At 41.9% G+C, this 23,863-nt stretch overlaps 1 protein-coding gene across 2 annotated transcripts in view; it reads left to right on the top strand.

Moving 5' to 3' along the window:
* Positions 1-23,863, top strand: part of tafa3a (TAFA chemokine like family member 3a) — a 128,377-nt gene that overhangs the window by 73,303 nt on the left and 31,211 nt on the right. For both annotated transcript variants that reach the window (XM_052075327.1, XM_052075328.1), the window contains one exon: positions 3,527-3,639. In XM_052075327.1, coding sequence (XP_051931287.1) covers positions 3,528-3,639 — 112 coding nt within the window. In that variant the 5' untranslated portion in view covers position 3,527. The remainder of the gene's footprint in view (positions 1-3,526; positions 3,640-23,863) is intronic.

A 23,863-nucleotide genomic window follows, 5' to 3' on the forward strand; every position in this document is an offset into this window, starting at 1 on the left:
TCAAATCACGAGAAAAAATTCGTTACTTTTGTCTGGAAACAGGAGTCCGTAATTTTGCGGTTGACTTCCCTCTCAATGCGCTGGATAAGAGGGAGATAAGAGAGTCCTGGAAACCGCGGGCGTACCTTCTGAGAATCCGGCAATGCATCGTATCGTCTGAGTATGTCCTTCTTATCCGCAGGTGATAGCCCTCGTCTCTTGAATGAAGTTGAAGCCATTGTGACGTGCGTGTGCCTATGTGTGGAGTGAGCGTGCTACCTGTTACTGTATACGGCTAGAACTACCGCGTTTTCTCGCGATAGTGGTACAGTATCGCGATAGCTCCACTTCTCGCGATAGCTACACTCCGAAAACCACTAGTTTACAATGTTCATTGCTTACGGCCTGTTCTATTAAGCGGAGATCTGTTCTACTAAGCGGAGTATATTTATAGGAAATTGCATTAGGGAAATCGGTTCCAGAGCCTTTTGCTCTATTAAGCGGATTACTCTATTAACCGGTGTTCTATTAAGCGGAGTGCACTGTATTATTATTGTTATTATTATTATTATTATTATTATTATTATTATTCGTAGTAGTAGTATTAATAGCGCAGGCAGCCTTGGGTAAATGTTGATGTAAGCAGTGACGTTTGTACGCTTTATAATGACATATTAACATATATTATATTTCCCACTTGGCTCTTTGCCGGTGGAAAACCAAACATGTTCTTCGTAAGAACTTGATAAGCAGCAACTAAGCACAGCACTGGCCGTGGCGCCGAACGAGCACCATATTGTTTTTTTTTATTTGATGGAAAAGGAGTACCGTTCTATAATATTGATCTTTATAGGTACTTTCACAAATTATATCATTCAATAAAATGGAAAGAACCTAGGCAGTTTGAAAAATTTTCTTCAGTTCAGTGGACATTGTGCTGCTCCTTCTGGTGTTGCCTTGGCCAGAAATAGACATAGGCATAGAAACACACACAAAAAGTAAGTTGACTCAGTAAGCTTCAATATTATTAGTGTTCTTACGAAATCGATAAAATGCGCCACCATTTGTGTTCAAATATCTGTTGCTTAAATTGTTAGAACCAGGGGTACCCCTAAAAACAAATGAGCACCCGTTTGTTGTTTGGTGCTCATTTTGTGACCAACCCACTGACCCCATGGATGAAAGTATATGGCTGGCAACCGGTTCAGGGTGTCCCCCACCGACTGCCCAAATGACCCCTGGGATATGCTCTAGCACCCCCACGCTTTCCTTTTGAGGATAAGCAGATCAGAAAATGGATGGATGGATGGCAGTGACAGTGGTCCTGTGACACGTTCAGCCATTCAACCGCCCTCACACAGTAAATGTAGTCATTGTATGAGCGTGAGCCAGCCTAGCCATGCCAGCTGCCACAACGGTTGTTAAAAGGCTATGCAATGTGCCATGAGGGTCAACTTCAAAATGGCTTTTATTTTGAAGTTGATCCCTCTGAAGCAATTGTTCTCTTGGCTGTTTTAACAGCAAATTGAGACTGGGCTGACCTATCCTTAGTGCACAAAAGCTCAATGACAGACTTAAACTGCGGCGCAATATTCAATTTCCTGTTCTAATGAGCACATGCGCACCGCTTATGTGCACCCCTGTTTATAACACTCAAATACTGATGCTATTTAAGCCCATCTATGGTGTTTTGCACTGTATGTTAGCAAAAGCTAAATAGAGTTTCTTCATGCAAAGCCATGTGGCAGTTTAAAACACACAATCTGAAATTGCCTTTGTTTTATGTCTAGTTGTACAAACCTTAACCAGGAGCAGCACCATTTTGCTTGAAGCCTCTTTTTTTGAAGATTTGTTCATGACCTACCGAAGAACTGCTTGTTGTGAAGTGAATCGAGCCACCATGCCACACTTTAACCATTACATAGTATCCTGTAAATGCTGTACAGTTATTATCTGGGTTGTTACTCCCATAACACATAAGCGCGTGGTTCCCCATCGTAAATGGGTGTCACCATTCCCTTCCGGCAACAAAATAGTTTCGGTGCACAAAAAACTGCTGGATAAGGGGTTTGCATGTTATCCTTATTGTCCATTAGTACACACCACCCACAAACAGCTCTTATTAACAATTACCCTATCAAAACAGATATCATGTTTAAAAAAAAAGATTGTATAAATTGCAGGACATGGTTTAGGTTTTTAACATCACAATTAGAATGACCTTAAAGGTAAAATTTCCCCAAATCTCCAATTTGTACCCCGAGGAATGCTATGGTCATGTTCCAGGCTCTGTGATGGTAACTCCTTCTATAAAATGCATCACCTCTCTCATCTTACTCCAATGAAGAGTCTCTGGCAGTCAGTACAAAGGCAGTCACGGCAAAATAAAATAAAATAAATATATAAATAAATACCATGCCCTCATTTGCCAGTGCTTGCAAGGGAAGCAGGGAGTTAATCTCATGTGAAAAAAAAAAAAAACATGCATTGACTAATTTGAGTTGCAGCACTGGAACGCGGTTCAAAGTAAGAGCTCTGATTTGATTCTCACACGAGAGAGAGGAAAAGAGTCCAGGAGGGCAGTGGTGTTGGCAGTGAGATAAGCCACTGATTGGACCGCTTGTGTTGAGCTCTCCATGGGCCTCTCACTTGGAGGTGGAGAGCGCTGCCGACTAAATACAACTGAGACAAAGAACACTTGAAAACCTCCTGGGTTGCGCCAGCATAATAAAGCGCCTTTGGGGACTGCGCCTTCAGAATCATATCCCGTTGGGTGGAGTGACAGAACAGAAGCCAAAGTCTTCAAGGAGACATATTATGCATTTTTCCCTCACAATTGAAAACAGTCCCCAGGTGTTTTAACAACATACAGTACATCTGTGACATACTTTCATCACAATCCCCTCATTAGTCTAATAATAATGATCCAAATTATATTTTAAAACCCTGGAAAGTGAATTCACAGATATTTTTTCCTTTAAAGAACACTAAACATGATTGAAAATAAGTGTTGAAAACGTGCAAAGACTGAGAACTGTGTAGTCCTGAGTTGTGGCGAACAGATTTAATGCTTTTTTTTCCTGATAATAGGTGTTGGAGGTCGGGGGGCTAAATTGGGCCAGTGACACACTTGGGCCCGGCATTTCTCACCCCATCCTCGCGATGTAAACAGTTGAATGCCTTTGTTTGCATCAGCAATTATCAGCGCAGTTGTGACATACAATTAGCTAGCTTGACTGGACTAATCTTTGAAAATGCAACTTCGCTTTGAATAGATTCTGGCATGGCGACTGTAGAGCGCCTCGTTGTCGAATGTGAGCGTGTACATGGGATGCAGTGAAAAGGCGAAGGGATTTTATTTTTCATCTGACTTCAGGCTGTTTTTTTTTGTGTGATATCAAAAAATAAAAGCATTGTGATATTGTTTCTTGATTTGACACAAAAATGATGCTGATGCTGTCATTCAACCTGAGCGTGTTCACAAGTAAACAGTGTGTTGGTGAAAAGTTAACTATTGCTCATGAGTCTTTTTTTTTTTTTTTTACAGAATGAAAGCACGGGACTTGTGGGGAATGTGCAGAAAGGTGTTGCTGCTGACCGTCTGCATGTTGTCTCTTTGGGGACAACTGAGCAGCGCGTCATCACACCGGAGCCACATTGGTATGTCCCTGCATGCCACGATTTCTCTTCCAAGTGAATTATGATAATACAACTTAAAACCACAGTTAATGCATCCATTAATTCACATATTGGCCATTTTTGTGTGTGTGCATTTTATTTCCATATTTTTTCCAATATTATCCAACTGTTATGAAATTGATTATTTAATCTCCATTTTTCATGGCAAATGCACAGTGAATTTTTATCACGGTTGTTGGGAGAATTTGGGTTTGTAAATTTAAAAAAAAAATCCATCCCCAATTATTTATTTAAATTTATTTTAATCAATCAATGCACCACTCAGAGTGTGGAGCCACCTCTTGTCATATTCTGCTGCGTCTTTAATTGTTTTCATCACCGGGTGAATGGGGGTGTGTCTTTTCAGTGGTGCACCTATTTCTCGTTCGCAATCAAACCTTGCCATGTATTTAAAGGTCTATCCAAGTTGCCTCTCACTGTCAGATGATCGACGTCGCTTGCTGCTTCTGCAAGAGATATTTTCTAGACGCCTCTTTCACGGTTGTACTGTAGTCGCTCTTGTCGTAACTTTTCATTCCTCCAGCGTTTTGTGGTACATCTGATTCCATTTTTTATTTATTTATTTGCTCCCTTGTAATGCGGTGTACATAAAATGTTTCAAAAGGTCATGAAATGGCTCCAATCTGTCAAAATGCTGCCTTGACCAGTGGTTGCCTTGACAATTTCTGATGACTTTATATTGGTATTTCGTAATAGCCTAGCTTTTAAGTAATACAAATAAGACAAGAAAACCTTTATTTGTCTCACAATGGAGAAATTCCTAATTTACAGAAGCAAAATTATGAAAGACAGAAAGTAGAAGACAAAAAGGAAAAAAATGTTCATTTAGCAGGCCCACTTTTTTGTGTGAGTCCATGTGCACTCACCCCAAAGTTGTGTTAGTCCACGTTAAATTGTTCAGCAGTCAAAACGTTTTTGTGCACAAATACAGTATTGTGACCATGCATCATTGTGTGTGTTGCTCTGCGTTTTGTGTAAGTGTGTGTGTGTGTGTTCAAGGAAGGACAAGCCCTTTTAAAGTGATTTCCTTTAATGGATAGATGTCCTGGTCCTAAGGCGAGAGGGCAGAAAGTGTGACTTCACATTGAAATAATGAGCCTCATTTCCGCCACACGACAACGGGCGCCTCAGTCAGTTGCTGAAACCCAAACCCCCACCAGCCAAATAGTTTGATCGGACAGACTATCAAAAAGCACGCATCCGTGACCGGAGAGACTGCACCTGGAGGGAACGTGTGTGTGTGTGTGTGTGTGTGTGTGTGTGAGAGACCGACAGGCAAATGATAAAGCAGTAGAAGCAGAATAAACAGATTTTGCTGTAGTTCCCACGAATGAATGATATCGGGCTTGGTTGTCATTCATTGGAAAAGGGGCTATAATATACTCCGAATGTCGCAGTTGCCAAAGTGAGCTTCCTCAAACTTTTTGGGAATTTTGCTGTGCTGAAGTAAAAACACCAGCGCTTTTCTGATCATATTTGTCAACGTTTGTTCTGAAGTTGGGGGTTCAAATTCGGGCTGGTTGTCTATATACGCTTCAGTGAAGTGTTCCACAATTGTGTCTTCATAAAGGAATAAAAATCTGATCAGTTTTACTTGAACCATGCAGTGTAAATCCAGACTTAAATGGACCATTCATGCATATTTTTGACAGTGCCACTCTTCATATTAATCCTATTTGTTCGACTGCAAACATATTGGCTCAATCAGTTAATCTGCAGTCTTAAATCGCCGCCTGTGCATTTGTGGCGCTGTGTGGGTTGTGAGCAGCGAGCGCACCCTTGCACCCCCACTGCCGCGACACATTTCACTAATCACAGCCGCCTCTGCGGAGGTCAAGTGAAGGTGGGCCATCTAAATAAACCTCTTTAGCCCCCTCTCTGTTTACCAAAGCAGGGGCTTCGCCAAAGCCGTTGAATTTGACTGTGACCCGAGCATGCCGCGCTTTCACATCAGTGCCTTTAATAAGAGCACCACCCCAGCCCCAGAGCAGCATCTACATTCATTAGCAAGTCATGAAAGAGTGCCGAGGCAAAAAAGGAGACGAAGGCCAAAATGGTCTGGAGAGGATGTCAGTCTGCTAACAAGTACCTTTTGGCTGTACAATCAGCTCTGTCATGACGTTGGCTGATGATGTGTCGCTCAGGGTCAATTTGGAGTCATGGCTGTTGATATACTCCGGGCCGTCCAAAGTTGACCACAATACATTATCGGTCCAGGCTGCTCAATGGATGGGGAATGGAATCCAGTCATCAGTTTGCCCGAACACAGTTTTTCGGCTTACTTCTGCCTTCCAAAAACATGCATACTCTATTAATTGAAGATTCTAAATCGTTCACGGGTGTGACGTGAGTGTGATTGTTTGTCTATATGTGCACTGCCCATGGTGTACCCCACCTCTTGCCAAAATCAGCTGGGATTGAATCAAGCGTCACCCCAGACCTCAATAAGGTCGAGTACCATACACTAACATGAGCAAATTACAACAGTAATCTTCACTTCTTTATGACTTTGAAATCAAGTGAGCGTCTTCACATGGACTTGTCAGTAATGGCTTAGCTCACATAAGAGTGTGCTTATTTGGGTAATTCTGAAGCAAAGCAAAGTGGATGCATATTTATCACCTTGAGATGACAATTTTTTTTTTTTGAAAGTTACGTGGAACAGCGCATATGTTGGGGGGTCCACAAGGTTCTGAACAGAATCGGACCCTACAAATGAAGACTCAGGAAGGTCGATGAACAAAAATTGGTGCAAAACCGACAAAGAAATAATGACGCAGGACAACAAGCCAGGAATCATGCAAAGAAAACAAAAAGCGCTTGCATAAGGCAAGAAAAAAAAACATGAATTAAAAGAGCTTGGAAGAAAAGTACAAGAAAGACCAAACCGAATGGAAAATAAACCGTTGATACACACCAATAACTACTTACTGTACTTGAATAAAAGAGAACATAATTAAGGCAAAAACCCCCCCAAAGAAAACAAACCAAGGTGAGAGTCAAAAACAGAACGAGAGAAATAAGAGAGTATCTCGATCAGGGGTGCCCATTACGTCGATCGGGATCAACCGGTAGATCCCGGCCTGGTTGCAAGTTGATCGCGAGGGGTGTAGAGGAGGAGAATAAAAACCTCAAAAACATTTGTGTCTTTGTCCATGTTAGTAATATATATTTTTTTTGTGACTGTACAATGCACCCTAATCATCCCATCAGTCTAATTTTCACCAAAAGTATTAAAACAATCAAATAAAATAAAGCAGGTAAATCTTGAATCTACGGTGGCGTGTGACCTGCGTCATCGGAAGTTGTTAGCGCTCAGCAGTCTGTAATTGCACCTTGTGATCAGAGCTGTTGCACTATATCTTTTATCGTTATCATGATTCTCATTCTGAGTTTGCTACGTGTACAATTCACCGAAGGCACAGGCAAAGAATCAGGAGGGCCGAGGGAAGCACTTTAAAACGGGGTACGTGTAAGCTACGATCGTTATGAGGCTGCAAAAGTGCATCGCATGCCTCCGTGTCAGGCTGTTGCTCGTCATGATGTGCGTGTGTGTGTGTGTCTGTGCGTGTGCATGGAAACAGGACGATCACGGGAGGTTGGTCGATCGAAAAGTCGATCTTTGGTCCAAAAGGTTTGGTCACCCCTGATCTACACGATATGAACAATGACTTGAATCGGGCGAAACTTGACATGGGTCCATGAGCTCCTTAAATAGTCCCAATAATTGTGATGCCAAACAGGTGCACAACACGAAAACTCGGAACGCCTCTGTCTCCGAACAGAACGTGTGTCATGTGTGTGTGTGTGTGTGCGCGCGTGTGTTTGCGTGTGTGTGCGTGCGCGCATGTATTTGAAAAAAAGAAAACAGCATTCAGGCTTGTTTTGACTGAGATGGCAAAGAGTGAAATGTTGACAGGAGGTAAACATTTCCCGGCGAGGCTGCGTGATGCATTGGGACAGAAAAGAAGGAACAAATGCAGCAGAGGTGTTTGCAGGTCATGAACTGGTCTAGTTTTAAATACAAGTCATTAGGCAGCATGGGTAATGGATGCTCCTGTACACACACACACACACACACACACACACACACACACACACACACACACGCACGCGCACTCATATACGCAAGGCCTGGGCGGTCTTATTAATAGCATGCAACTGTGTATAAGTTCTCATTTGAAATTCAGTGCAGTATTTCCATATTTGCTTATGGTGGAGGCTTTGTGAAAGTGTGTGATGAACCCTAATGGCTTACTCTCGCGCCAGACTTTGTGCTACATTGGGCTTTTGTCTCTTTTTTTTTCTTTCATATGCAAATGTCATTGAGCTGTTTTCCCCTCTTATTCATTTTAACGTGTTAATGCCTGAAAATAAAGATTCTCCAGAGCCCAAATTAATGACAGGATCCAACATTATGTGCTTGATCTTCTTTAAAAGCAAGTACCAGTAGACGAGTTGTTGTGTTCTTCCAGGCTTCTTGTTATTTCAGGAATTTGAAATAGTGTGTAGCAGCATGTGAAAGTTCAGTTTTTCCCAGAAATCATCTTGACACTATATAAACATAACAAAGTGGAATCTTGATCATCCCATTCGTGATCCAAACTTGTAAGAACTGAAATCTGCACACAATTAAAATTTTAATGGCTAATTTAGCTTCTTCATCTTAATTCTTACCTGTATACATCAATCTAGCAAAAAATGTTTTTTTTAAAATAATGATAGATGCAGTTCTCTAGATAGATAGATAGATAGAACGATAGATACATATAGAGAGATAGCGTGTGTGTGTGTGTTCTTTGATTTTTTTGTCGCGTGCATATTTGTACCATACTGTAGAAGGCGAGGTGAATACATGAGTGGTGGTCTCATTCAACCGCTTCGACACACAGGCCCCGCACAGTTTCAGCGTGCCTTTTTATACCAAGCAAGTTTCCCCCCACCGCACGGGCACGTTGTCTGCGCATGGTCGGTGGTGACATGACGAAGACGATGACGGACGGAGATTGAGACGGAGACGTGGATGCTGCTTGAGATGTGCTGTGGGGGTTGACAGAAGTGATTCGCCCCCCACCCTCCTGCCCCCCCGTCTCGCTGTGGCAGCTCCCTAGATTAGAAAACCGTCAAATGTCCAGGGCGATTGGCGTGTGAATGGCAGCTGTATAGATGAGTGTAGAGTGGCCGTGTGTGGCCTTGGATGCTTTTTGTCTGCGCTTGTGAAACCAAGTGAGAGGGGACATGGGGAGAATGCTAATGCTTCTTTCCACACACTTAGTTTCAATGGACTTCAGTCTTACTACAGGAAAACCATAAGTAATTAATTCCCCCCGTCTTCATACACACATTTATGAGTCATTTTCACCTGCTTTTTTCAATAACAATAAAACCCACAAAATGTCATATGGAAAATCAATTACACTCTTCTGATATGAATATTTGAATTCATGGGAGCTGTTATCATTCATTAGGCACGATGTTTCGAAGAAAAAAAAACAGACAGCAATATCTTTCACGCTCTTAATATCTAATTGCCTTTACCGTTTTGTGTCCCATATGACATTTCCTGATTTGCAACCTGTAATTGTTTTTGGATACAGAGGATTTTTGTTGATTGCTCAATATGCCATTTCCATGAAAGATGCACATGCACATGTGTCGTAACAGTTCCTTTTTTGTTGTTTTATTATTGTTAGAATTACTATTTTTACAAATGGTCATTCTATGTCACTTAAGATGTCTTAGCCATTAATGCCACCGGAGGGTGCCTTATTCTGTTGTTGCAATACATCAGAGGGATCTGAAGTGCCGGGATGAGGCAGCCATTTTACATTCACACAACACCAGACAGTAAAATAGAGGGGGTTATTTTTGAGGTGCTTGAAGACTGCTGGGATAGGGTCTAGCAGGCCCGTGACCCTCGTGAGGATAAGCGGCTCAGATAATGGACGGATGGAAGGTATTTTGCAGGGTAGTGGGGGTTGTTCCTTTGTTAGCCATTGGGGGATGGAAATACAGTACACTTTTCCCAGCCAGTCCTCGCAACATGCCTCAATTGAACCAAATTCAGGGCACTCGTAGTGCACACACGGGTACTCCATGCCTGACCTTACAGAAACAGAAACACCACACAATTTGGGGGATTGAGCCCATGCCGGTTCGACAAATCGCCTCATAACTGCAAGGGAAGGCAATGACCCAAACCGTAAAACATTACCCCAAAATATTTTTGGATTCTTCAAGTATACGACCCCTTTATATGCCCATTGAACATGCACATTTATTTGTTATTGATCAACTTGCACCTAATATATTTACGTTGACCTAGGAAATTGGGGTGGGGGCGTTGTTGTGCAGTGGTCGCAAGTGCTCCGTATGCCCTCTTGCCAGTATTACTTTATGTCTTCACGACAAGTTTAGCTAAGTATGTCGTCTTATTTGGCTTATAATTGGGTAGGCTTATTATGTAGGTGCTTTGTACAGCGGTTGCTTTTAATCAGGCATTTTGTATGCTTTCTAATATGTTAGCTGGTTAGCTTACTACAACAGCTGCCGGCAATGTCACAATTATTACTGAAATGAGGTGAGCCCTAACTTTATGCGATAAAGTATGTTTACTCTGCATGTCATTTTTGTGGTTTCAGGCATGCTCCACCATACTTACTGTATTATTCCTCTGTGTTTCATTGTGTCGCGTTGGACGCAAACGGTATTAGAGAGCAAATCCGCCGGCAGCCGTTATCCCAGCGCCGAGTCTCTAATCGCAACTCAAATTTAAACCCATTAGCCCTCGACTCTTTATGAGTTACTTCCAGCTATTCTGGAACAGGCCGGAAAAAATGTGTTTTATTTTTATTTTTTTGGTGAGGGTATTTTGATAGAAACCAAAGGAGAGGGGATGGTAGCGATTCCGGCTAATGAATGCAATCAGTGGAGAGGTGCTAACAGCATGGCAGTAATTGGGTCTTACACACTAAACGCCTTCCTTTATCTTCCAATTAGAGAAGCCTCTTTTAAAGTTAGTCAATTGTAGTGCTGTTAATGGGCCATGCTTGGTTAGAGCTGATCACCAGGAGGAGATTCAAGGCCGGCCTTTTTCAAAATGGCCACTATAGCTTCATTCCTTTGCAGTATGCTCTTGAAAGGTAATACGTATGTTCAAAACTTATTAAGTCATTATTGATAGTGAGCTTCCTACTATGTTTTATGAAAGCCTGTTAAAAAAGAAAGATCTTTCTCTCTCTCTCTCTTGCTCTCTCTACCTATATATGGCTAAAAATAGATTAGCTTTTGGAGGGACACAAATTAGGGCAGCCCAGAATGACCCCGACGTGAACAAGGTTGTGTTCCTTGTAATGTCTCGACTCTAATGCGGATCCGGTCACTGATGTTATTGATAGACCGTGCAAATTATGACTTTACAGTCAAACAGCGATTGGATAATATCGACCAATATCGAACCAATCGATCAGATCAGTGTTAATTCTAAACAACCTACAGATCCAAATTTCGAGTACAGTTCACCCAAGTTTGTTTGGCCTAGCTGATAAATGCTGTCTCAAGGAAAATGAGCCACTGCTCACCTCATCTCCAAGGCAGAGGGGTCAGAGCTATGGGGTTGCGGCTAAGTGAGCAAACATTACAAGAGACCCAAAATTCTAAACGACGCACTTAGAGAGATGAGAAAAAAAAAGGAACCTCACAAAAGATACATGTTATTTTTACACTCATGTAGCTTTGTTCATCTATGTCTATGATGTATTGTGATAGGTTCAAGTCCTACCACAAGCACACATCATAGTTTGTTCAGAATATCTACTTTGTTTGACATTTGTGTTTGGTGGTGTACTGTAGGATTTTTCTTTTGCAAAATATGTGGTTTGGTTGGTAAACACTGGCATAGTTTATGCTAATTTTTTGTCAGTTTATTCGAGATTACTACCCAGTCTTTTTGGTCTGCAATCCTTGTTGAATTGCAAGTCACCTCAGGACACCATTAAAAGCCACTGTGACCTGTCCCTGCCCCTCTTTTTAACAGGCCTCGGACAAACCTGAGTTTAAAAACAAGAAAAAAAAGGTAATTTCCAGCGAACTCCAGCAGTTCCACCTATTACATTTTATCCCACGCTCCATTCTCATAAAGTGGCTGCTCCGCCTTGGTCGTTGACTTAATGGTCTAAATGTGGACAAGTCGTCACTGCACTCCATTCCCGAGGAAGTGATGGAGCGCGGCGGCAAAAGATGGAGGCCAGCGTTTCACAGGCTGTACTTTGATTTCACTTATTTCCCTCATCATGAACTATCAGCGCAGACAGATAAGAGTCGGATTAGTTCGAAAATTATCTTATACAGAGTTGCTTCCCATACGTACCGTATTTTCCGCACTAAAAGGCTCACCTAAAAGCCTCACCTAAAAGCCTTCCATTTTCTTAAAAGCTCACTGCGCGCCTTAAAATCCGATGCACCTTGTGTATGGTCATTACGGTAATATTTCAACCCCAAAAGGGCTCCTTGCTAGAGACATGCTTACAACACAGAGTTGAAAATTAAGGCGATCGGTTACGCAGTCGAACACAAAAATAAGTTTTCCTGACATCTGATCGTTCTGTTGGCATTTCCTTGAGTGTAGCTCTATCTAGTGGATACATTCTAGATTGCGTCTTATAACGTTTGCATCTGATGGATGAAAAAAAAGGTAAAATAGGCCATTCATTGGAGATGCGCCTCATAATCCAATGCACCTTTTAGTGTGGAAAATACGGTACTCTGATTACTGAATACAAGCACTCATGGATACAATACAATACATACAATACATGATTTATATACATGTCTGTTACGGCTTGAAAACAGACGACAGAATTGTTTCCCACCCCCAAGGCATACAGTAGGTGGCATCTGTAAACTCTCGTCCATAATGGTGGTTCAAGACAGAAGGTGTATTTTAACAGGATTGGACCCCCCCGAATATTTGTATGAATGGTATACAGTATTATGGGCTTATCTGTGTGGAAGCAAAAGCAAATAGTTCAACTAGTAAAATGTCTTTGGATGGACTTAAAAAGATTCTACAGGACAACAGTAAATGAAATTGCAACAAAAAATGCAAAGTAAAATCCCAAATACATGCTCTAGCCTATCCCAAATTCTGTGCAGTTGAGCAAAATATTACTTGGAATTATGCTTGTATCAAAATAATAATAATAATAATAATAACCCGACCCAGCCCCCACAAGAGATTTGTTGGAATCTCTGCAGTTGAGTAAAACGATATATGAGCTTGAGCATGATGGCATACAAAAGTATTTTAGATTTTATGAATGAATCATGTGATGCATTTTCTGCAAAACGAAAATAGACGGCAAACCCCAAAGAACCTGGCAATTGTTGCAGCGGGGCTGATCAATGTAAATGTAAACAGTGGACTGCACTGCAAATATACCAGCATTAAAAGTTGGAAGACAGTAAAAATTCGGTGATGTATTGACCACTCCGTAATAGCCAGTGTAGTCACGCATGTGACAGTGATAGGTTGTTAAAATGTGGTGTCTCCGGTATTCAAGCGTGATTAGTGTGCATTGTAGACTGAAACCATGCCCTTCCATAATGGCTGAAGTTCTCACTCATTAGTGTTAATCTTAATGCCGGTTATACACATAAAGGCAATCAGGCTGTTTTTGTGCCGATATGGGACCTTCCCGACCAAGGACGTCAAACACCCAACTGTCCTATGTCTTAAAAGATTGTCCCTCACTCATGTTCCAGGAGTGGTTTGGAGGCTAACCAAGCCATCATCCGGTAGTAGGTGAAGTGACACGGAAGGAAAAAAAAAACCTAAACTTTGCATCCCCTCGCAATGATTGCCATATAACTATATAACTATATTATATCCGTTTTTTGCAGGGGAACACTTTTTTTTACTGCATGTTGATGTACTTCCAGGTCATTTTTCGGGTAAACCGAAGCAATAATGGAGCGGTCTTTTTTTAATGCATGTAATGTCTCTGTGAGGGACATTTGTTGACCTCAACAACCATTGAAAGAACTTCTCCGTGACTTTTTCTCCAACCAACTGCCATTTCTCAAACGAGCGCAATATTGGGTGTTGAACATTTCACACTTTTATGCAAATGTAAAACCGAGTAGTGTGGATGCTGACTCTTTCCCTTTGCTAAAATTAACAATTTAGGTGTTGTATTAAGCCCAGTAGATTTGCAGTGTGCTCACGGTTTGGCACCCGGTGATTGACATATTTATGGATTGAAGATTGAAAAAAATCCATCCATCCATGCATTTTCTGTACCGCAATATCCTCACAAAGGTTTGGGGCGTGCTGGAGCCTAACCCATTCGGGCAGTAGGCAGAGGACACCCTGAACTGGTTGCCAGCCAATCGCGGGGCACACAGAGACAAACAACCATACACATTCACCCTCACAACTAGGGACAATTTTGAGTGTTCAATCAGTCTGCAACGCATGTTTTTGGAATGTGGGAGGAAACCGCAGTACCTGGGAAAACCCCACGCAGGCACAGGGAGAACATGCAAACTCCACACAGGAAGGCTGCAGCTGGAAACAAACTTCGGTACCTCTGCACTGTGTGGTCGATGCGCGAACCACTTGAGCACAGGGCCGCCACAAGGAAAATCAATATTTATTCATTTTTTACCCATCACCCGTTTTTCATGGAAAATGGTTTCTGTTTTTTGGAAGATTGCTTTTTTTTTTGTTTAAGATTTTTTTTTTTTAGTGGGGCGCTAATGTTTTTATTTTTCCAATGCATTTCAACCAGTGTCATTTATTCACGGATTTTCAGCCGGTTCCTATATCCCATGAATACCAGGGTTCCACGGTAACATAATTTTGGTTATTTAGCTACCAGAGATATGCTTCTGTGAGCCACAAGCAATGTATTATATATTTAATTACATAATTTAAAAAAAATCTGAATGAAGTAAGGTCCTTCTTCTCAACGACGGTAACTCACAAACTAGTACACTTCCTTCCAGGCCTTTGTGTTCTACCGTGCTGTCTCTCTATCAATTAGTCAAAGCTGCATGAGCTGAAAGATGAAGAATGCGGCAATGCACTTGGCATGCAGCAATGGCAGCCATTTAGGAGCAGACATGACAGGTACTGTAAGCGCTACACGAGCGTGTCAAGATGAAAAGCGTGGTGGGCAGGGGAGCTGCCGCTCTGTGGTTTGAGGCCGACGCATGTGTAGCTCGGCCCGGCGTGGTGGCCTATCGATCGTGCTTTGAAAATCCTTTCAAGAGCATGCTCGTTAGCGATGTCCTACTGGCTGGGAGCCAAAGCTCAGCTGCACTCACCAAACATGCACAAATCACTGGAATCACTTCAACTGCCAAGTCCAATGTAAAAAAAAAACAAAGACTGTCTATCTTCACTTTGTTGCACCAATATTCTTTTCATTTGTATTTGAAATGTGTTTCTCCATGTAAAACATAAAGTTGGACGACATAACAGATCTATGCCGCTATGAGAAGAAAAAGACGCTTTCTCGTTGAGGCCACTTTAATTCTGTCTGGAGGAAATCAAGACATGGAAGGTGCTAAATTTCTTGAATTTCAATGAAAAGGAGACAGAAGTGAAGGTGTTTGGTCAAAGTGGCCCTTGTACATCCCTTTCTCAAGAGCACTTTGAAACAGTAATTGGTGCCTTTGTCACATCCCGGCTGGATTACTGTAAACCACTTTACTTTGGAGCCAGTCAATCCTCCAGTAAGTGTCTCCAGTTGGTCCAGAATGCTGCTGCTCGTCTCTTAACTGCTTCTCATAAGAGGGAGCACAAAAATCATATTATTTGTTTTAAAATCTTCAAATGGCCTCGCCTCACCTGATCTCTGAGGTCCCCTGCCCCTACCCACTGCGGACCAGACACTATTAGAGGTACAGTACCGAAAACTCAGCGGAGGCTCAGAGGGGGATGGGCTTTTTGCGTTGCCAGTCGCTCTCTTTGAAATGATGTCCGACTGACCATTTGGCAAGCCCCTTTGCTGCCCATCTTTAAAACTTGTCTTAAGACTCATTTTTGTTATTTGGCTTTTGACTCAGCATTAGATTAGATTTTAAGTTTTCCTGTTTTTGTGCTTTAAACTGTCTTTGTCAATTTATCGTTTTGTTGTTTGTGGTTGAGGCGGCCTGGTGATTGACTGTTTAGCGCCTCTCACAATGCAGAGGTGCAGGGTTCGATACCGTGGTTTTGTCCAGGTACTCTGGTTTCCTCCCCCATCCCAAAAACATGCATGGCAAGTTAATGGAACACTCTCAATTGTCCCTAGGTGTGAGTGTGAGCGTGGATGGTTGTTTGTTTATGTATGCCCTGGGATTGGCTGTTAACCAGTTCACGGTGTCCCCCGCCTACTGCCTGAAGACAGCTGAGATAGGCTCTAGCACGCCCCGCGACCCTTGTGAGGATAAGTGGATAAAGAAAATGGATGGATGGATGTTTGTGGTTGTGTGAATTATTTTTGCTCCATGTACAGCACTTTGTATACAGCGGTGGTTGGTTTAAAGTGCTCTATAAATACAGTTAAGTTGAGTTCAGCCATTTTGGAGTACCGGTATTTCTTTCAAGAACCACAGAATAATTCTGTCTTTCACAATTCAGTAGCAAAGTTTTAGTCTCTTCTTTCATCACACAAAAAGTCTACAGGAGAACATGGAAAAATGGCCCAAACTGAAGGTTTCTGACCAAAAAGTAAAGAAACTAACTTTTTGTGAAAAGGAACGGCGATTTTTGGCATTTGGACTTTGACACTTGTATTCTTTGCTTTTGTGACACCTCAAACTATAAAGAACAAAAACGAGACAGAAAATGGGCTTTTTATTGGTAAATAATTTACGACCAGATATACAATTTAGAAACATACCAAGAGTGACGATGACACACTGTCGGGCTCAGGTTGAACATCAGTGGCTTTTTATTTACATGGTGTTCATCATTCACTCCAGGCATACTGGGTCTTTTTTTTTTTTAATCACACCTGTGAGACACACTTTCTACTACTTCTACCGCAACAAACGTTCTGTACATACCAAACATTTACCGGTACAGAATCTGGTTGAGGAAGAGGTGTTCACACTTTTCAGACTTCCAGCATATGAGCATTTTGCTTATGCATATCCGACATGACTTCTACTTAAAAGCTGTGCTTAACTGGAATCCAAAGTGATGCAATGCCACCGTTTGCATGGTTGTCATCGTCATTACTGCGGTTTACAACTTCACCGAGAAGCTTGTCGAGACACTCTCCCACGCTTACACTTTGCAAAACATAGTTGACAATGATGTATTTTGCTGGCAGCAAACGACTGAAAGGTTGATGAATGTAAACATCACAGCATAGATAGACATTTCTCCATATTTATGGTCTTGAAAGGTGAGAAAATGTGCTTGTTTTTGACCTCTAGACAGCTCTCTGGTTGTTATGATACCTGGTAACGCACCAATTTTTCCAAGCTCGTACATCCTGGTGAAATGTATTTTATAGGTCTCAAACGTGCCTCTGCAGAACTGACCCTGTGGAAAAATAAAAAAAAATTATCCCCACTGATCAATATAAATTTTGCTGGATACACAAAAAAGAAAAGGAAAAGGAAATCAGCCATTTTGGTTTGAATTTCCGGTGAATTCCGTACTTTTACAAATTGGGAATTTGCCCCCAAAAAACCCCAAACGCAAGACATTATCACAAACAGATGGAAGACGGATTTTTCCCACCATCTAATTTTAGAACAGTACGGTGTCAAAGTTCAATAAACATTTTGAAGACTGACAATGAAAAGCAGGATGCGGCCCCTTCATTGCTGCTTTCATGATTTGTTGTTTTGTAGCGGCAAGGTTTGTTTTCTTTTTTCTCTCTTGACATCATTGTTGTCACTAAATGATTCAAAACTACTTTTCAACGGTGTTGGCCTTGTTAGACCGTCACGAGGACAGTCAAGAGAGATTCGAGTACCTCCAGTAAATCAGAGGCAAACTAACATGCCTGCGAGTGTAGTCATCCTTGCAATGTAGAAAATGAGATAGTGACAAATGCTTTGGCAGCGTCTCACGCTATTAGGAGGAGAAAATTGCACGTGAATAAAAAGAGTAACACACCGGGGTAGTTCTGTGAACATCTATTACTGCCTTTTAAGAGCCTAGGCAACACACTTGTCCTTGTGTTGTAGTGGCTGCTCACTTGTAAGGCCACGGGAATTAATCAGTCAGCGGCAGGGCTCCGACATTCGAGCAAGGCGGATGAATGGTTCATCCAAAGCGCGTATGCTCGCCAGGACACGAGAGCCGACTCATCTGATTTTGAAATTAACCTCTCTAAAGATCATCCTGAGCAACTGAAACAAGAAAAAAATCTTTTCTGGCAGCCAGGAATCTTTGAGGATAACCAATCTGATGAGTGACAATCGTTAACTTTAATTTTAGTCTCTCACAAGGTGAAGCGACTTGCTTTTGTTTCTCTCGGCGGGATGATAAAAAAAAAAACAAACAATAAATAAGAGATCTGCATTGGTACTCAAAAACGTTTTTGCAACTGGCAATTTCTAGAGGTTTTTTGTACTTGTGGATGAATCAAGCGGAGTTACATTTGGATAACAGTACACGAGGAAAATTGTATCACCTCACTGTATCATGCTTTTAATATTAGCTGGTTCAATCCATTGTTAATTTTGATTTGAATTTTGTTTAGTGTGCTTTTCTGGCTGCTTACATTCTCTCGTCCACTTCCAGTTGTCACGTACGCACCCACATGAAAGGTACACAACCCGAAAATGTGAGCAACCAATGGTGTTGGTAGTCAGAATTCACAGGGATCAATCCAACATAAAAATTTGGACACGTCAACTTTTCAAATTGAATGACTACTTCGTATAAAATATAAAATCACTTGAATGCCCGTAAAGGGGTGAAAGGTGGTTTCCAAGTGCCCAGCCTGTCATGATTCGGTTTGGGACCAACAGGTGGCACTGTAGGGCTCCCCCTGCAGCTGCACACCTGTTGGTCCCAAACCGAATCATGACACAACCACAGCGGCCAAGATTAGATCATTCGCAGGTCGAGATCTTCTTGCCGTTCCATATGCTGTAAACCCACTTGGCACAATACAATACATGCTGATTTATATAACGCTTTCACAACAGCGGCAGCTGTAAGAAAGCGCTTAACAAAACAGTTAACATAAAGTAAAATAATAAACACAACACATAACATAAAACATGGACAGTCATGCAGTTCTAACCATTTTTCCATCACACGCTTTGTTGTTGGAAGCAGTTTGAGATGAAAGAGGAGAGATTCAAAGTTTCCTTTAACCAGTGGATCAGAAACGTCATGCTCAAAATGTGCACACGTCAGCTACAAGCTAAGTTTCAAAGTCAACAAGAAGCTGTAGCATCCATTGACGAAAAAAAGAGATTGGTTCACTTCTCCTGTCCCATGGAAATCCATTTCAATTCCAAACGACGACTCACGGTTCCAAATACGCATCGGCGCTCTGCGCCAACGCTCCTCTCTCCACATCCTCAACTTCAGCAGCCATCCATCCAGCCGCACCAACGCCGACTGTCCAACAGCGGCGACACAGCCACTAAACAAAACGAGGTTGTGAAAAATGCTGCCCATTACAGGCGCAAAAAACACAAGCGCCCCAGGTCTGTCCAGCACCGACAGTCAATGGCGCCGACATTCCTCCCAATCAAAATCTGTGCTGGTACAGGCGTGCTGCCGAGAAGGCGCAACCACCAAGCACGCACCGATGTCTTGCATGGACTCCAGGACGTCTTTCCGGCTCGTAGGCCGCACCCCTCTCTCTGTGCTCATTTTAAAGGGAATGAATTGAGACCCGCTTTGATTAGCTAGGAGTTGACTGTGCCCCTTTCCACAATGGCGCAAACGCCCTCCTCCACCTGCGGCGATCCAACAATGTACCAAAAAAAAAAAAAAACCACGCTGGGCACAAAAATAGGGTCCTTAATATTTGTCATGGGCGATATCAAGTAAAATACAGAATGATATAATCCAAACCCATATCAGTAATAAAACATGTTAAGTAAAGGACAGATAACAATAGGATTATGTTTTTTCTCATTTGATGATTCGGTAATTTTGAACATCTCCATGGACAACTTGACTGTGTGAGAACAACATCACTTTCGAGTATGATCTACGTTAGATCCTGTATGTTTAGACTTAAATAGTTCTTATCATCACTGTTGTGTGGTAACATACTTGTATTGATATTTCATCCTGAGTATCAATTCATTAATCGGGAGTAGTGGTTTGTTTGATTGTCATCAAACATCTGTTTCGGTTTTTACATTACTTTGTATCAAGGGTGCCCAAGTTCGGTCCTTGAGAGGCCCTATCTAGCCTGTTTTTCCAACACACCTAGACCAGCATTGTTATCAGGCTTCTGCAAAGTTTGCTGATGAGCTGATCAATTCAATGAGGTGTGTTGGAGGACAGAGACATCGAAAACAGGCTGGACCGAACTTGGGCTGTCCTGCTTTACTTCATGAGCATTTTGAAGTGCATGAAAGGATGACAAGATTTCAGAGAGCCTTTTTTGCCCCTCTGCCAATATTCATCAAGCATAGGTAGGAGCACCCCGCCTCTTTCTTTATCGACTCAACAGGTAGACAGGCTCGAAAATCAGTCATTTCTGAATACATGATTTTAATTAAAGCCTGATTTACCGCATTGTTTCTCAGCAGGCGTTACTGGCAAACGACTTGACTGTGTCTTTCTTTGGAGTGTTTCTTGAATTGTTTCACCAGTCCGCATTATTTAATACCGACTGATATTCTCCCCCGCGTTTTGAACTCCCACTGTTGTGGTTCTTTTAGTATCACTGGGAGGCTTTTAGCTGAAAAATAAACTTTTTTTATGAGCTGTGATCAGCATAGCGCCTCTGAACCTAAGTGAATTATTGAAATGTGGAGCAAACTGTATAACTCATTGGAAACTCATAGGAGTCCTGGACCTCCTGGATTTATGTCTGCTGTGCTGGGTATTTTATGTTTTGATGTACTTCTGCGTGCAAAATGCCAATTTTTTGGTGTGCTGTGTGTAACTGAATTGAGAATTCACGCTATATCTGGCTGTTGCATTGCCAGAGCAATTACCGCATGCCTCAGAGGATGAACAACTTTGCTTCCTTAGCCTGTTCATTTTCACACGGAGGCTTTGCACTTATTCTTTGTGATGTCATTGGCCGTTCTACTGTACATGCCAGTTACTAAGTCCTGCCCTCACCACTGTCCTGTTTACCGACGTGCAACCACTGACACTAAATTGAAACTAACCAACACTTTTTTTCCTGTTATAATTAGGCAACTGCTTTGAAAAGAAAACATAAAAGCAACCCAATCTAAATATTGAAGAAATACATAAATACACAAATACATACACAAATATATTTATATTTGCAGTTACCCCCGCATACTTGCACTGCAGCAACTACAAATTCACCCATTCGTGGATATGTTTTTCAATATTTTTTCTGACTTCAAAATAAAAACAAATAAAATAAAATATTTTATGTATATATATATATGTATATATAGGGACCATCACGGGAGGACAAGCCCCTACACGGGATGTACCACCGGACCATAACTGAAGTGGACGATCTCAAGAAGTCCTATCAGTGGCTAGAGAGGGCTGGCCTGAAGGACAGCACAGAGGCACTCATCCTGGCTGCTCAGGAGCAGGCCCTGAGCACCAGAGCCATTGAGGCCCAGATATACCACGCCAGACAAGACCCAAGGTGTAGGTTGTGCAAAGAGGCACCTGAGACGATCCAACACATAACTGCAGGGTGTAAGATGCTGGCAGGGAAAGCCTACATGGAACGCCATAACCAGGTGGCTGGCATAGGCTACCGAAACATCTGTGCGGAGTATGGACTGGAAACCCCAAGGTCAAAATGGGAAACACCTCCGAAGGTGGTGGAGAATGACAGAGCCAAGATCCTGTGTGACTTCCACATCCAGACTGACAAGATGGTAATGGCGAACCAACCCGATATCGTGATCATAGATAAAGGGCAGAGGAAAGCCGTTGTAGTGGATGTAGCGGTCCCAAATGATGGAAACATCAGAAAGAAGAACATCGGACATCTCAGTCCAGAAATGTGCAGTGCTGGGAACAGCAAGGATACTGCGCAGAACCCTCAAGCTTCCTGGCCTCTGGTAGAGGACCCGAGCTGAATGAAGGACGGACACCACCCGAGGGGGGGTGAGACGAGGAATTATATATATCAGGTGTCACCAACATTTTTGAGGGTGAGAGCAACTTCATGTGTACCGATTGTGTGAAGGGCTACCAAATTGATACACGTCTGAAATAACATATTTGTCCAAAATACCTTCAATAATATGAGGATGGGTTATTTTTAATACTTGATGATTTAAATTGTCAGACTTTGATCGTGTTTCGAAATGTCTCACAGTACTGCCAATGTTTGCATTTTTAAATCATAATTTCTACTAGCAAATCACAATGTCCAGGCACTGGCGGGCTACTCAAGTGGTCTTCACGGGCTACCTGGTGCCCGCGGGCACCATGTTGGTGACCACTGATATATATATATATATATATATATATATATATATATATACTGTATATATATATATATATATGCTTAGTGGGTTTTAGCACATTTTTTGTCAATATTTTTTATGGTTTCTAAACGTTTTGGGGTTTTTTTTTGGTGGGGGCTCATGGAAAATGCTTTTTAGGGGTTTATCACATTTTTTTTCAAGGTTTTTGGGGCTTGATAAACATCTATAAATCTTTATATATTTGTTCTCCAGTATAAACTACTCAAAAAATAAAGGGGATTCTTGGAATTACATTGTGTTGTTTAAGTGTTCACTTTATTTTTTTTAAGCAGGAAACTTATATTGACCATCGGTTATATGTGAATTTTCTTTTTTTTACGTGCCGGCCTAGTCCATATGTTTTGTGAATCGTGACTCTACCATGTACAGATTCAATACAAGTTTTATAAGATTATATTCAAACAGCTCCTGCTTTAGATTCCAAAGATGATAATGAGTTGCTTTGTGAATGTGTGCGTGTGTTTGTGTGTGTATGTGTCGCTCATTAAAACGCAGTGCAAAGAAGTGAGAGTCTTCTTGCCCTTTTGTTGTTTGGATGTGCATGACTCAGCATCCCTGTCGTGTCTTTATGCAGTGTTAAAACAGAACAATGTAAGTGTGGTCTTCTTGTGTCATGTTATGTAACAGGCTTATTGATATTCAAGCTTCACTTTCGCATCGTCTTCAGCTTCTAATTTTATGTCGGGGATCTGAATGTAGTCTTGTCAAAAGAATACCAATTCCTGCGAGTTAACATGAAAGTGCTGGGTTTTGTCGTTTCTTCATCTTTTCGTCATTCCAACCCCCTGTCCCCAACATGGATTCTCCTGCTGTATTGATGTTTTCTACGGAGCCACTAAGGGGACATGGAAGGGAAAAAAAGTGTGCGAGATCTCGCAAAGTAATGCGAGATCTCGCAAAGTTTTTTTTTCCTTCCATGTTCCCTTAGGGGCTCCGTAGAAAACATCAATACAGCAGGAGAATCCATGCTAAGTTTTTTTTGTCCTTCCTTTATTTTTAATGGTCGCTGACGTACTTCCTACGTGCTTCCGGGTCATCGTACGTGTAAGCGCAGACAACAGTTATGGAGCGTGTTCAACCGTTCGTGAGTTGAATAGAATTTTACTTTGAAATTGGCTTTAAATACAAAGACATTAAATCTGTTCTTGGTGTTAAGTACGGTTTCCATAAAAGCGAAAGACATTTGAAACGAGACATGGACTCCTATGACAAACTGAAACCATTTGGAATTTGTATCAATGGGGCTATTGATGGATTTTCAAGGAAAATAATGTGGCTCAATGCCTACATAACAAGTAGTGACCCGAAGTTGATTGGAGGTTACTACATCGACGTTGTGCACCGTTTGGGGGGGTTGTCCTCGAATCGTTCGAGTTGATCTTGGGACTGAAAATGGTCACGTTAAAGGCTTCCAGCGTTTCCTGGTGCCAATACCGCCAGGCAGCACTCTTGACAGTTACTTGGATGGAGCCAGCACCGCCAATCAAAGAATTGAATACATGTATTGGTGGCGGTTTCTTCGCAGCCAGTGCATGGAGTT

Source organism: Hippocampus zosterae, chromosome 9 (genome assembly GCF_025434085.1).
Source record: "Hippocampus zosterae strain Florida chromosome 9, ASM2543408v3, whole genome shotgun sequence".
NCBI lineage: Eukaryota > Metazoa > Chordata > Actinopteri > Syngnathiformes > Syngnathidae > Hippocampus > Hippocampus zosterae.